The sequence below is a fragment of the Plectropomus leopardus genome, chromosome 2 (genome assembly GCF_008729295.1).
Source record: "Plectropomus leopardus isolate mb chromosome 2, YSFRI_Pleo_2.0, whole genome shotgun sequence".
NCBI lineage: Eukaryota > Metazoa > Chordata > Actinopteri > Perciformes > Serranidae > Plectropomus > Plectropomus leopardus.
Window position 1 is genome coordinate 28,776,181 of NC_056464.1, and position 15,339 is coordinate 28,791,519.

General features: G+C 38.6%; 1 protein-coding gene across 10 annotated transcripts in view; it reads right to left on the reverse strand.

The window, feature by feature from the left end:
- Nucleotides 1-2,266: 2,266 nt before the first annotated feature.
- LOC121958521 (calcium-dependent secretion activator 1-like) overlaps nucleotides 2,267-15,339 on the reverse strand; it is a 91,585-nt gene continuing 78,512 nt past the window's right edge. For all 10 annotated transcript variants that reach the window (XM_042507568.1, XM_042507551.1, XM_042507532.1 and 7 more), the window contains 9 exons: nucleotides 13,950-14,111; nucleotides 12,557-12,712; nucleotides 12,271-12,418; nucleotides 12,071-12,145; nucleotides 11,307-11,390; nucleotides 9,414-9,446; nucleotides 9,115-9,222; nucleotides 2,565-2,669; nucleotides 2,267-2,478 (listed from right to left, as the gene is read on the reverse strand). In XM_042507568.1, coding sequence (XP_042363502.1) covers nucleotides 2,302-2,478; nucleotides 2,565-2,669; nucleotides 9,115-9,222; nucleotides 9,414-9,446; nucleotides 11,307-11,390; nucleotides 12,071-12,145; nucleotides 12,271-12,418; nucleotides 12,557-12,712; nucleotides 13,950-14,111 — 1,048 coding nt within the window. In that variant the 3' untranslated portion in view covers nucleotides 2,267-2,301. The remainder of the gene's footprint in view (nucleotides 2,479-2,564; nucleotides 2,670-9,114; nucleotides 9,223-9,413; nucleotides 9,447-11,306; nucleotides 11,391-12,070; nucleotides 12,146-12,270; nucleotides 12,419-12,556; nucleotides 12,713-13,949; nucleotides 14,112-15,339) is intronic.

Genomic DNA, 15,339 nt, shown 5'->3' on the forward strand with positions numbered 1-15,339 from the left:
TATGTCGTTTTCAGCAATTTTTAGGAGGGGTCAAATTTTGACTTTTTTCGATATACTATACCATTGCCTTGTTGGCCGGCCATTTTTTGGACATGCTAAATTATGAGGTTTTTGGCCTTTTTTCCCATTTTTTATGCTATGACGCGTCTCTAAAAGCTTTTCTATGTCGTTTTCAGCATTTTTCATGAAAATTAGATTTTTTCGACCTACCTACGTTACACCAAAGTCATACTTTGGTATGACGTTTTTTGTGCACAAAATCGCATAGAAAGTCATATTGTGTATGTCGCATAAAATTGCATAAAAAAGATCAAGTAAAGTTTGAAGGAAGAAGTCCTACTATAGTACGTCATTCAAAATGATATATAGCTATGATGTACTAACTTGTCAAAAATGGTAGAAAAAAGTCATACTATAGCAGTTCATCCACAATATCATACCAAAGTTATAGCATAGTTTTTCTCCCTAAATGAAATAAATAGTCAGACTATAATATGTTGTCCCAAATAGCACAAAATGTCCCAGTAGAGCATGCCATTCCAAATGGTATAAAAGGGTCATAATTTGTGTGACTGAAAATACCGTAAAACGGAATGACTACTTTTCATCACATATGGTACACCATGTCAAATAGGCTTGAGTATTGCATGTCATACAAAGGTCAAATGCATAGTGCAGCACTTCTGCAAATCAGACAAAAAAATAATCTCAGCATAGTATGCCTAACAGAAGTCATAGTACAGACTACAGCATGTGTACAGAAATAACAAGAAAATTCATAAAAACATTAATATTGTATGTTAATTTAAAAAAAAAGTCTAGCATGTAATGAAAACATTAAAGTACAGAATTTAAGAAGAAATCCTCAATCACATCACATTTTACTTTGTATAATAGCACTCACTCTTCAAAGCCTGGGGAACCACTGATCCAAGATTTTTATTTTAAAAAAATCAATTTACTTATTATTATTTAATATTATGTTTATTTATTGTGAAGGAAGAATTGTGCATTGCTTTTGTTCATGATTTATTTAAGACTCCGACGGCGTTATGTTTGCTTAAGTAATTAATATACTCTTTGTTGTTCATTAGGATTCCTATTAGTTTTACCCCCCGCCAAATCAAGACTTTCCAGTTCAGTGTGTTTGTAACTGTGTCTCAGGTGGACATGCCGCTAGTAAACATGACAGCAGATGCACATGTACATTAATTTTTATTTCGAGGCCACAGCTCTTGCATATTACAACTGTTGGCTTTCATAAGGCAAAAGCAAGAATGAATCCACCAGCTAATTCACACAGAAAACAGAAAGCGTTTGGGGAGGGTGGGAACCCACAGGCATGCAGCGATGGCTCAGAATGCAATGTACAGCATTTTATATTTATATATATATTTATATAATATATACAAAACAACAGTGAGACCCAAACAAATGCCAGACATCTCATTCTACACAATTACAGAACAAAGACAGACCAACTTTTTTTTTTAATAAAAAAAAATATTTTCGCTCTTTTCTCTGTAAAAGTGCAACTCAATTAAAATAGAACCTGTTTCAAGGCCTTTTAATGTTGAAATAAAAATAGAATCTCCCAAGTTATCAAAATGGAGCTATGAGAATATTGCATCTCTAGAATACCCACTCGTTGAAGTTCATGATTCCTGTTGAATCGTGTCTAATTAGTAATTGAGATAAGATCACATAGCATTGACACATGATAAAAATGCAGGTCTGGACTTACTGTTGATGTTAAGAACAGTGAGTAGACAACAGTGTATCTGTAACAGCCGTAAACAAATACAGAGGTTTTTATTTTTCAGTTTGAAGCAGTTGGCATTCACTTAAAAACAGACAAGACAAAGAAAAGGGTCCACACACTCATCATCACGACAATGTACCATTAATGAATGTAGAATACGACAAAGAAGCGCCATATAGGTTTGCATTGGACAGGGACACACCTATTAATCTCACTCAACATTGTCAAACAAATGGTTCTCCATATTGCTTAGTAACACATAGAAATGAATTTAGAAATGAATGAATCAAAGATAGGTGCTATCTTTATCATGACACAGCTAAACTGCCAATCATGTTATTTTTTAACATTTTTATTTTGATTTTCCTCAGTATAAGTACTATTTTTATAGTTAATAGTTCCTTCATAGGCATTTCGAGCTGACAAAGAGGTCCTAGAGTGGCTATCTGAGTTGGTACATGCATCGTTAACCAGGCTAAAGTCAAAAGTGTGAGGGGGGGGTCGGGGTAAGGGGGTTCGGGGGGGTCAGTGTACGGGCTCTAGTCATCCTCTTCATCCTCCTCATCACTGTCCTTCATGGAGATGCCCTGCATGCCTCCTTCCCTCACTGAAGCAGTGGCCTCCTCCACGGTCAGCCTGTTGCGCACCGTGTCATACATCTTACTGTTCAGGGTGGAGTCAAGGACGCCCTGCAGGCGGAAGTCCCGGTACTTTTTCTGCGGGAGGAAAGGCATACTTCATCACAGCCCGGATGCAAAGATTTTGGATCGTTTAAGCACCTGACAGTTGCTTCCTGTCTTACCTTTGTGATCCTGATGAGGATTTTTAGTTGGTAGACGTGGAGCTGCTGATCCATGCGTTCAGTGAGCCAGGTCCCCAGCAGGTTCATGGTGGCAGTGTACCATTGCTGAAACACATAAACACAACACTCTCCAGCAAAACACACACTCACACACATACTCAAGACATCATAACATAAAACTAACCTTTACGACACACACAAAGAACTGCAGCTAAACACGTACAGTATATGACAGTAACATTGACTTTCAAGCACCCTTGTGTGTGTATTCAAGCATCACTTCCATAAAACTTGCGAGCAGCAATACATGTCAGGCTGCATTTTATCTCACCCACGTGTACAGTATATACACCAGTTAGTAAGGATTAATGTCCCGTCTCAATCCCACGTCACAACACAGACACGCTTGCATTTCAGAGTCAACAATCAATGCAAGTTAATAGGCTGCACTAATGAAGTCAAAATAAATCTTATCACCTAAAAACGATAACAAGCGACCGTACAGTATGCTTGTTTCAACTGTTTCTTTTAATCATGCATTTCAAATTTGAGAAAAAATAAAGTTCTCTACTACAAATGCCTTGTGTCTTCATTTAGTGCTTTTAAAGCTCCTGAAAACTTGGCTTCAAACATGATTTCTCTGTTACTATAAATATGAATTAATAAAAAAAGGCCAAAATCAGATATTTGGATAAAAACTATATACACTTCCTCCCCCAACAGTTGTATGCCTCCGCCCACCAGTCAAGTTGCACCTACAGTTTACATCCACGTCTGTGAAAACATGGATGCTTCACACAGAAGATCTATACAATCAACACAGTTTCACTGTGGTTCTTGATGTTTGAGTTATGGACAAAAACATGTTGTATGAAGTCACTGTGACCATGACCTTTCACCTTCGACCATTAGATTCTAATCATTTCATTCTTGACTCCAAGTGGACATTTGTGCCAAATTTGAGAAACTCCCTCAAAGTCATCTTCAAATATTGTGTTCACAAAAATGACACAAATGTTAAGTCACTGTGACCTTTGACCACCAAGGGCCCTATTTAGACGATCTATAGCGCATGGTCTAAAGCGCTTGGCACAAATGCGTTTAGGGTGTGCCAATGTCCATTTTGCTAGTTAAATGGCGGATAATCTGGGTGCAAGGTGCAGCGCACGGCGCAGAGGGGTTGTATTCAGATTCTGAATTAGTCGTGGGTGTGTTTCAGGCGGTACATGAATTAAGCAATCTGTCCGTCAGCTTTCATTCCTTTTAAAAGCCGGGTGCGCCAGGAATTGGCGGATCTGAATGATGGATTTGGCGAATTACACATGTGAGAGGTGTTCTGCTGAAGAAACCGATCTGCCTTTGTGCCCAAGTTGAAGGCGCGTGAGCAGATTATTTGCAGAAGCAGCAGATATCCACAAAAAAAGCAGCGGAGGTAAAGCAGGCATGAGAAGACGTGACGTGCAGGCTCCATCATTTTTTGGAGCCTCCAGAACAGCCTTACAATGCAGAAAAGAGTACATGATGTGAGGTGGAGGGGTAAACAAAACTCGACGCTCAATGTAAAAATCAAGCAGAAAAGGGAGAAACCAGCTGATCTCTCAGTGCGCATGTTGCTGCTTGTATATTAGGTTAACTAGCATCGGCACACGCAGTGCAGCCTTACACCTTCTTATGTCCTGTAATGTGCCCTCATTTATGTCCAAGAGACATCCATGACACATATCAATGTTGTGCAACACACAACATCCCACAAAGAATGCTCCGACTTTGAGGGCTGTATTGTGATGTTCCACCGGATTTATCCAAACATCTGAACTGCATGCAGGCGCATCTTGCTATCTGAATAATCCACCATTTAAATACCAGAAAACAGACTGCGCCTTTGACTTCAGACCACTTTTATTTGGTCAATGGCGCATTGGCTTTCTGTTGCCTCAAACTAGCAATCCGCCAACAATACGCCTGACCACACCTCACTTTAAGAGCGACACGCCCAGGGGTGCACTGACGGGTGCAAGTACATTTGTCCTTTAAAGGATGCTGGCGCCAGGCGTGGAAATGACAACTGTGTCTGACACTAGCAATGACACTTACATTGCACTGCACGCCACCTTGTGCTGCCTTGTGCCGCCTTGTGCCGAGCGTAGGCCAGAGCCCAAAAGGTCTAAGGTCTAAGCAGTTCAGTCTACACAAACATTTTTGCCAAATGTAAAAAAAATCCCTCAAAGTGTTTTTGAGATATTGCATTCACAAGAATGGGAGGGATGAGGTCACAGTGACCTTGAACTTCGACCTTTGACCACTAAAATCTTACCAGTTTATCCTTCAGTCCAACTGAATGTTTGTGCTAAAATTAAAGAGATTCCCTTAAGGCCTTCTTGAGAAATGGTGTTCACAAGAGTAGGCAGGATGTATAGAAGTACGAACAACCCAAAAATATATTGCCTCTAGCCACAGCTGTCGCTGGCACGGAGCCATAAAAACACTTCCTTGGTTATTTTTAAGCAGGATTTCACACAAAAATTCAGGCCAGCTGTTTCCACGCTTTGTAATACCTAACCATCTACTAATCAAAGATTCACACTGAGCAGACAGACATGTGAGTGGTATCAATTTCGTCAATAAAAAAACATATTTTCCCAAAATGTAAAACTATTCAATGTAGGTCTGCATTTTTCATAGCAAAAAGCAGATTGAGAAAACATCTGTCCAGGACCTTTAAACTCACAAAACACAGAGGCTTACTGACCTACACATGCATTACTTACTTACTGAAATATTCCAGAGTTAAATGTCAAAATTGGTCCAATTATTGTTTAGCCATGATGATGAATTTAATCCAATTCAACTGTAACTGCTAAGATAAATTTAGATTTCCGTGAATCTGGGCCTTAGTGTTTGTTTTAGTGAATGTTGCCAACACTCAGGCGCGCACACACACACACACACACACAAACACACACACGCATGCACGCACACATGCACACATGCACACGCACGCACACACACACACACACACACACACACACACTGAACAAGTGTGACATCCACACATAAACTGCATTTCCAGCACTCTGAAGGGCTGAAAAGAGCAATTTTAGAGGTAACTCAGAGCACTGGTACTACTGCTACTTGAAAAAATAATAAAACTGAGGAAACTCATAAAAGCATTGACAGATATATCTGTCTCAAACTGTAATTACCCTTTGAAATACTAAAAAAATGTTCTCCAAGTCAATACTTTGTAAAAGCTGCATGGCCCATCAATTATTGAAGGCTATTACTTAGCCTTTATTTATAATTTATTCAAGTAGAAACGCAGAGCTGTATTTAAATACCCTACACTGAAGACAGAAAACCACCAGTCTATGGGGTATTGAAATTATAGTTTTGACACAAGTTCATTAGCAAAAGAAAAATAGAATGAAAGTGAGTAAATGGTTAGCAGGCAGGGAGCAGCGGTGCTATTTTCTTGTACCTTTTCTCTATTTTGCTTTGGGCGGCAGTTTCCCCAGACTGTTTAAAGTTACAAGAGAACAGCACCCAAGTCTAATAGAAACAGTTGTCACACCTCTAGTTTCAAGAAAAAAAGAAGAAGTCAACTTTAAACATGTGAGTGAGCAGGAACGCAGAGGAAGGTCTCTTTCGGCCTGAATCAGAAGTGTGAGGATTGAATTGGTTGTCGAGGTTTGTTTTAAGATTAGGTGAATGGTTGAAAGGTTTGAACTTGAGGCCAGATATGCAGATGCCTGTCCACTTCACAGTCGAGTTGAGCGTGCAGTGCATGCAGACCTCGCAGGTGGGTGGGTGGCAGAGTACGTGCTAAGGAAGACTGCTCTATGTGCAAATGAGGCAGAACTCTGAGGAGGAGGGTCATGCTAGAAGATGTACACAGGAAGATTATTTGACTCTAAAAATCATGCCAACCAACATAATGTGATAAAACAACGCAACGCAACACTAGAGATAAGTGCCACTTTTTGAATAGAGGAGGCAGCAGGAATGGTGTTAATCAGAAAAGAGGAGATAAAAAGGATTGAAATTAATTAGTGAAAGAAAGAGAGATAAAGTAGAGCCTATGCAACATCTAGGAACTGTTTGTCACATGCATGCAAATGTATGGATGGAAATGCATTCAAATGAAAGAGAAAAACATAGACATCCTAGAAGTAGAAGTTTAAAATGCTAAAACTGAAACATTCACAGCTTGAGAAATCTACAGGAGAATTCAACATGACAGCGCTGAGTAGGATTTCGTAGCACTTTGGGGCCACACAGAGGACACGAAGGGAAAAACTCCACACTAGAGAAACTGACAACACAGACGGAGACGGAGGGGAGCTAGTGTGGACCTCAAAGACGAAAGCAGACCCACTTCACAACAGCATCACTCCTCACTCCAAAACAAAAAACAAAAAAATCATATATATCTGGCACAAGACTTTCCTTGATCCTACAGCCAAACACAAAAATATTAAACCAAAGGGAGACTTCTGAGTATCTCTCAGACATAAAAACTTCACGTCACTGCCTCACAGAACTGAGAATCTGTCAAACACACAAAGCCGTCACACACCTGTAGAGACAAATAGTTTCTGAATGACATGAAGCACACACATCACAGCATTATGTGTCGTTCGAATCACACATGGAGGACACATTGCTGTCAATGTATCCCGTTAGGATTATATTTTTGTAAGACAGTGCTCTCTTCACCCTCTAACACAGTGGTTCCCAACCTTTTATAGTCATGTCCTGCCTGCTCTTAACACCCCATAACACAGGGCGTTTATTTCTCTAAACTCTAAGCTGTTCAGAGTGTGGTTTCCTTCCTTTTAGAGTCCTGCAGGCTGTTGCACCAGCAAGAGCTGCAAATTCTCCCAAACGAGAAGCTCAGACTTGGTAAGATGAGGTATTTTCACTTGAAAAATTAGTTTTTTTTATACAAAAAATAATCGATTACCAAAAAAGGTACAAATTATTTTCTGTCAATCAGCAAATTAATTAATTAGGTCTAAATAGCTCATACTGGTGGGGCAGAACCACACAACAATTCTGTCATATACCGTATAAGCCAGTGAAGGTCCAGGAACATATGAAGGTAAAATAATACAGCACTGAGTGCATTAATAAGAGAACTGAAGCAGATATTTAAAAGTAATGCAAGTTACTTTCCTTATTAACTATTATTACTTGAACTTACCCACTCCACCTGGTAATGGACTGCAAATTTAGTCTTAAACTTGATTTAAATTATCTCTCTAAATTAAATCACCTCTTGTATGCACTTTTGCTATTTTTAATGTTGATTTTAATTTTAAAACTGTTTTAGTATTAATGTCATCTTTTATATCTTTTCTCCTTACTCTTTGTAAATATGTATCCTTTATGATGTTTTATATTTTATTGCTTTGTAAAGCACACTAAATTGCCCTGTTGTATGAAATACAATATACAAATAAAGCTGCATTGCCTTGCCTTTAATTTAGCAGTAATTAGTAAAGACATTCAATTCTTTTGAGAGACGTAACTGCTAATTCATAACTAATTTTCAGTATCTTGTACAACCCTGCTCAGTAGTGCTTTTCTCTCCCATTTTATCACAACAATTGACGAGTTAAAAACTTACACTCTACTGCAAAGCAGTACGTGATGTAAATTCTGATGGTACAAGTATACAAATTAGCAAGTTTAATATGAAACAACCTCGTTACAGCATAGCATTTATTGCTGTACTGCTGACTTGATACTCAAACTGGTGCAACAGGTTGCTGAAAGTCTTTTACAAAAAGAAAAAAAGAGAGACATGTCTGGTGAAATTAACATTATTTTTATGTAGCAGAAATGCTTCTTCCTTTTTTTCCCATCCTGTAAATCCACTCATGACCTTTCAGATCTCTCTTGCAACCCTTTAGCAGGGTTTTGACCACCAGTTTGGGAACCACCGCTCTAACAGACAAAGGGTATACGGCATGTCAGCCTCAGAGTTTGACATCATTGTGTCACCCTGGCCCATCCAGCAGTGCATCCTTCACCCTGCAGTTCACAGACGAAGATGCACGGGTGCTCCACTGTGGACTGAGACCAAGAGGGCTGAGTGTCATTTCTTCAGGAGGCTGACATGCTTTATGTGGAAAGTATCTGAAAGCACAGTGGTGAGCTAAGAAAATATAAGTTGGTGTGCTGGTATGTGATCACTATGGATAGTTCTGTTCTTTCCAGAGAGCACTGCTTCAGATAATCCTGTTTTTTGAGGATGCTTTTATGGACTCTTTGTAAATAAAAGTTTCCTTTTTTTAATACACAAAGGCCCAAAAGCACTGTGGCAATGCACACCAGAATGCAGAGGGCAGCGGCTAAGGTTCAGAGAGAAGAGAGACAGAGAGAAAGAGAAAAGTCAAGAGGGGTAGAAGATCAGAAAAGCCTCTTCTGCCAGGCTGAAATACACATCCTGCTCTCAAAATGGGACTTATCCCTCTCTGCCCTGTTGTTTTGCCACATTTTAGAAGGCCCCTCCCTTCTTGTGAGGAGGAGACGGCATCTTACTTACATCAAATAACCTTTCTATATACACCTCCTCATTGACCTTATCACGAAGCATATCCTGAGAGTGGCGCACAAAGGTCACATAGCCGTCTGCCACGTCCATTCCAGGTTTCTGTAGAAACAGAAACAAAACAGGGTCAGAGCTCAGGAGAGGAATAACAAAACACTGGAAAATGACTGTAATCTGTCAAAGGCAGAAAATAAACACTGTTGATGATAAAAAACGAAAAGGCAACACTTTCAACTGTAAACACACACAAGCTTAAAAGCACACAGGGAGGTGTAGGGTGTTATTGCACTTACAGGTACATCCACATATTTAGAGGCAGCTTTCACCTGAAATCAAAACAAAATTGTCAAACACTGGCTGACAGTCCGTATCAAAACATTTTAATTACTTTTACTTTAATACTATTAGGGCTAGGTATTGTTTTACATTTTCCAATACTACATATAAAACTTGACTACACTATTACACTATTACAATACCTTACTTTGAGTAAACAGGCTTTTCTACAAATCCCCTTTTGAAAGTCAAATTTTATTTTAAATAATTTTAAATCAATCTAAAATTAAGACGGGAACTGTCTGATCAAAGATAAAATACAGAACGGTGTAAATCTGAGAAGCATTTGATGCCAACTTTAGGGACTATAATACCTGACAGCAGTGGAGTAAGTATTCTTTGGAAGCATTTGTACTTTACTTGAGTTTTTATATTTCTGTCAACCTTTACTTCTACATTACCACATTTCCTAAATAAAATGTATACTTCATTTACACTACATTTCTACATTTTAGATTCTTACTACAAATTTACGGTTTACCGTACTTAACCCTTAGATGCATGAGTGACTGGATCCCACACGCTTCCATAAGTGTCTCAAAAATGACCAATTAAAATCAATGTGCTTTTATGCCACTTTTTTCCATTTTGTTTAAAAATAATCATTTGTGTTATATTTTGTATTATATTTAGATCCACACATGAATGATTTCATGTTTTAAATATTTTTATTTTTAATTTTTTAAACATTTTTAACAGGTAAGTAAATGTAAGTAGCTACCATTTCAGCTGTATACCTAGCAGCCATGACACCTTGGATGAGGAAACATGAGGATGTTTTGAATGACAAGCAAACCTATTGATCAATATGTAGCAATATGAATAAATGCACACACGCATGAGCGCGCACACACACACATATACGCGCAATACATACAGTAATGTCAGCAAGCTTTGGTTAGCTATTTTCGCAAACTATAAAGTAGGCAAATTTGATGATAGATGATAAGAAACATACTCTTTCACACAATAGTCATGAATGACACACACACACACACACACACACACACACACACACACACACAGTACATAGACTTATGTTAGCTAGCTTGGTTAGCTAGCTGGTGTTAGCTAACTCTAAAGTAGGCTAATTTGTTGATACATGATAATAACACACATTCTTTCATTAAGTAAGCATTAATGACGCGCACACACATTTCTGAGGTAAAAAAAAAAAAAAAAAAAAAAATGAAGATAATACCTACATGTATCAGATCTTGCTGTTTAAAATAATATTCTTCAGGGGTGACACTTGAAGTTATATACTCTGTGTGGTCCACAAAATATATATTCCTGACAGTCATAGTTGATAAGAATCAAAGGTTCCCATGAAATTCCATTGGAAATGAATGCGGGTCATTTTTGAACCATCTATGAAAACTTGGGGTAGTATGGGTAAAATGTATAAAAAGTAAGTTAAAAATTAAAATAAGATGACACCAATAACATGTTTTTTGAAGAACAGCTGGAATATGAAATGATGACAACTTTTAATTACAAAGATATTGCAAAAAAAACCACCTCACCGGGTCATTTTTGACCCACTTTTGCATCTAAGGGTTAAGTATCAAAATTACTTTTATACTTAAGTACCGTAAACATCAGATACTTTAAGACTTTTACTAAATAAATATTCAAATAGGTGAATTTAACTTCTACCATGATTTTGTGGTACGATATCTGTACTTTTACTCAAGTTGGGCTCTCAGGTATTTCATCCACCACTGCTTGAGGGACACATTCTGGTCAATTTCCAAAAAATATTGAGGTTTAATAACCAGCCCTAAATATTACAGAATCAGCCCATTGAGGTTAATTAAGTAAATGAATAAAGAGAAGCTTAATCTCACCGTGAATGAGAGGAATGAAGAGAAGAGAGTGCCTTCATCATATCTGGAAATCTTAGCCAACACACCCTCCAGAATGGCAACAAACTGAGAAAAGGAGAAAAAACAGAATTGATCAGATATTTTAATAAGGCTCATGCTAGTCAGCACTGCTTATGTCCGTTCCTGTTAAGTTGGTACAGTGTAATGTTTCTATAATGTTCACCATCTTTAGTTTAGTTTTGCAAATAAGCAAAGAACACAGAGTGCAGATAGAAATTACATCACAGCATGTCTAGGGGTATCAGATGCTTAGATTTAATGCTTTTTAAGAAGTTTAAGATCATTATTAATCAAATTTAAGAGTGACTTTTGGACGAATCATCTTGCTATTGCAGCATTGCTGGTAACTACAAAGGTAAGTAGTATAAACTGTATGTAGTATGCAGAGGTAGGTTTTATGTAGGAATATGGCTCTTTAAGTAAGTAAAAAGAGAGTAAAAAGACAGCATTTGGTTCAGTGGTTTAAAGATGTGTAATATATTAAATGAGGTTTAATACCTAGTATTTATAAAACTGAATATAAAACATTTTAAGACTCAACAAAGGTCCTAGCTAAGCCCAAAATGTCCTAAAATCCTAGAAATGTACTAAAATCCTATAAACATCCTAAAATCCGAGAAATGTCCTAAAATCCGAGAAAGGTCCTAATGTCCCAAACCATAACTTGTTATAACAAATAATACATTACATTTACATTTACTGTCACAGCTGATATTAAGTCGCACCTTTGCAACCAGAAGCTGGATCATGTCTTTCACACTTTCCTCAATCAGCTCGTCTATTTGGGTGTGGTATTGTTTCTGTGGAAAATGGTATAAGTTTTGACAAAACATAAATTTAACCATAATTTTTTTGTATATAACAAATTAACTAAATTAACTATCATTACTTAACATGCATTCAGTCTCCCAGGTGAAGTTTTTACCTCTTGTCCCATTTCCATTGCGCATAGTTTAGCCGATTGGTCCTTGGCATCCACCATCACATTGAACATGGTGCATAATGTTGGAGAAATGCGGAAATCTGTGGACTTGCTGCTCTTTGTCAGCTTGGACTCAAATGCCATCCTAGTGCTGCAAGGCAAGTGAAATATTTATATGCACTATAATATAAAATATTCAGTAAAGAGTTCATTCTCAACATTCGGTGCCTCCGAGTATTTCTGTTTCTGTCAGTCTATCTTCCTCTCATGCACGGACACACACACGCACCGCTTGACGCAGTTCTCAATCATGTTGCTCGACATGAGCTGGATGCGACTCTCGAGGTGTTTGGCAAACTCATCCTCAGGCCAGTGCAGGTCCCTGATGAAGGTCTGGAGGGCATCCAGCTTCCAGAAAAGGTCCTCCGACGTCCCGGAGCCGTTACTGCCATCGAGCCAAACAGACACGCACACAGGTCAGATAACAAAAGGTCACCTTGCTGGAGAGAGGTTGGGGGGTGAGGGGCTGTTGTGGCAGGTGCAGAGGAGGATGCTGTTCCTCCACACCTAAACACAGTAAGATTATTCTCTGACCATACACTGACTGGATCGTCCGAATGTCAATTCAGGTGTGTCTGGACAGTCAGTGTATGGGTAAAAAGGAGCGGGCAGGGATTACTGTAACAACTCAATAACCATGCTGTAGAGTATGATTATTGACTGGGATGTGAAGTGGCCACATGCAGGTAAAGTTACTGCAGATACAGCAGCTAATCACACTGTGTCAAGACAAAGGAGTGGGGAATGGAGACGTGAGGGAGGGCATGTAAAATTGACATTCATGTGTAGAGTGCTTCCACACACACACACAAAAAAAATCTCCAAATTGATTTCCCTTCATCACAGGCCCTCGCTCAACATCCATGTCCCCAGGCTGTTGGGGCCCCTGGAAGAATTACCAAACAAACCATGCAGACCTTTTAGGGCATCCTGAGTAGAGCTCATTGGGAAAAGTGCTGCGGGGAAGATGTGGAACGGGAGGTGATAAAACAAAGAGGTCTGACTGCCAGCCGCCCAGCCTCTCCACGCTATCATCTCCAATCCAACCCATTATCTCCCCCCCCCCAATCAGGCTACTGGCAGGTGGTCAAGGTCAGAGATGAAACTACGGCCATTTACGGTCTACAGTGCGCTAAAAACCACTAAAGCAAATGTCTGTGGACAACGACTCAGGGGAGATACATCTTTCATAGAGCAGAGATCTAGACTTGAAAATGTTTCCAAATAGCCTTGGAGCAATGTGTTACACAAATATTTTGTTTTTGGCCTGTATCTCCACACCTCAGCTCAACAACATGCATGTTGAGACAAATGAGAGCGTTTCTCATTTTAGAAAGCAGAACCCCATCTACTCTAACACCTCCCAGAGTGCCCTTGGCATGAACATGGACAAAATAATGTATTATTATTATTATATATTAATTAAGAAATGAACAAACTGAAACAGATTTTTAGATTTTGAGGAAATATTTCATCTCCATTTAGAGTCAAACAGAAGGAATTTTGTTGTTTTTTAATAAAAATGTGTTTGATTTTTGAAAGTTTTTTAGCTGAGGGCATCTTCATACCAAGGCAATCTCTGCTTGCTTAACATGTCTAAAGTAAACTAGTTGAATACACACTCAGAGTCATATATAGCAGCCATCCATGACGGGGTAGAAAAGCTAGGCATTTGTGGAAGGTTAACTGATAGTCCTGCTACTGGCACTGGCAGATTTGGTACTTTGGGAATTTGGAGGTTCACATTTGGTAGATTCACATTGGGCAGATTACTTGTTAAACTCCTGCAGAAAAGACAGACAAAAAGAAAAAAAGAATCCATAACAGTGGTGTGGGAGCTGCAGAAAGCCATGTAACACTCATCATAAAGGTAACATAAAACCAGAAATTAGGTGAAGACAGGAAGTTGCACACATAAACAAGACAAGTAATTGTCAAAGACACACATCATATGAAGACCTACATAGTAAAGAGCAGAGGTGGGACCAAGTCATTGTTCTGCAAGTCACAAGTAGGTCTTAAGTCTTTGCACTTAAGTCGTGAGTCAAGACGGGCAAGTCCCGAGTCAAGTCATATGTCAAGACTGACACGCCACAAGCCACTGGCAACCTCTGAGGCTAAAAAGTGAAGCCAATGCGGAAAAGCCAAATACTGCAGTTCATCGAATGGCCACTTGAGGCTGGCTCATTTATATCGTAATAATGGCTATAATTCCAACTGCTTGACATATCATCATACTACTATACAGGACAACAACAAGCATGGCAGAGAGTGTACTTGCTTCCAGTTACTGTTATTGTTTACATACTAAAGAAATTAGTTATATATATATTTTTTTTTACTGACTATTTGATAAACTGTTATGTTTATGCTGACATGCAACACTATACACTTATTTTGTTGCCATTGCATTATCAAGAAATGAATAATAAATATTTCTATATTTTTCTTTATTTTGTCATGTCTTCAAAAGCATAATTATTGCAAATATACCCTGACATATCATGATATCATTTTAGGGCCATATCGCCCACTCCTAGTCTCTATAGTTAATTTTAACATTCCTGACATCTGTGTGAGGGTTGAATATTTTTTTATAACTTACCTGTTACGATTTTTTTAAGGCTTAAAGTTAGGCATATTTAAGGGTGGAGTCACTTGAGTAAGAAGCTGTCTGTGAGTCAGATCCACCCCTTGCTCCTCCACAGGTTCACACTAGAGGCTTCGAAACAAACCAATTTGTGGCGTCTCAGTAGCTACATCTATTATTTATACATTCTATGGTCCTAAATCAAGGCTCAAGTCAAGACTGACAAGTCCCAAGTCCTAAACTTTGAGTTTTGAGTTCTGATGGTTCTTCATGGTTCTATCCTGCAGCTTATTGGATGCTGTCAGATTGGTTCAACCAAAGTGAATCTAGGGAGTTACTAAGTCTGGACTTGGTGTGAATGAACAGAGTAAATGCTGAGGAAAAGAGTTGATTTGTGGCACACTTTTTATATAATACACTTA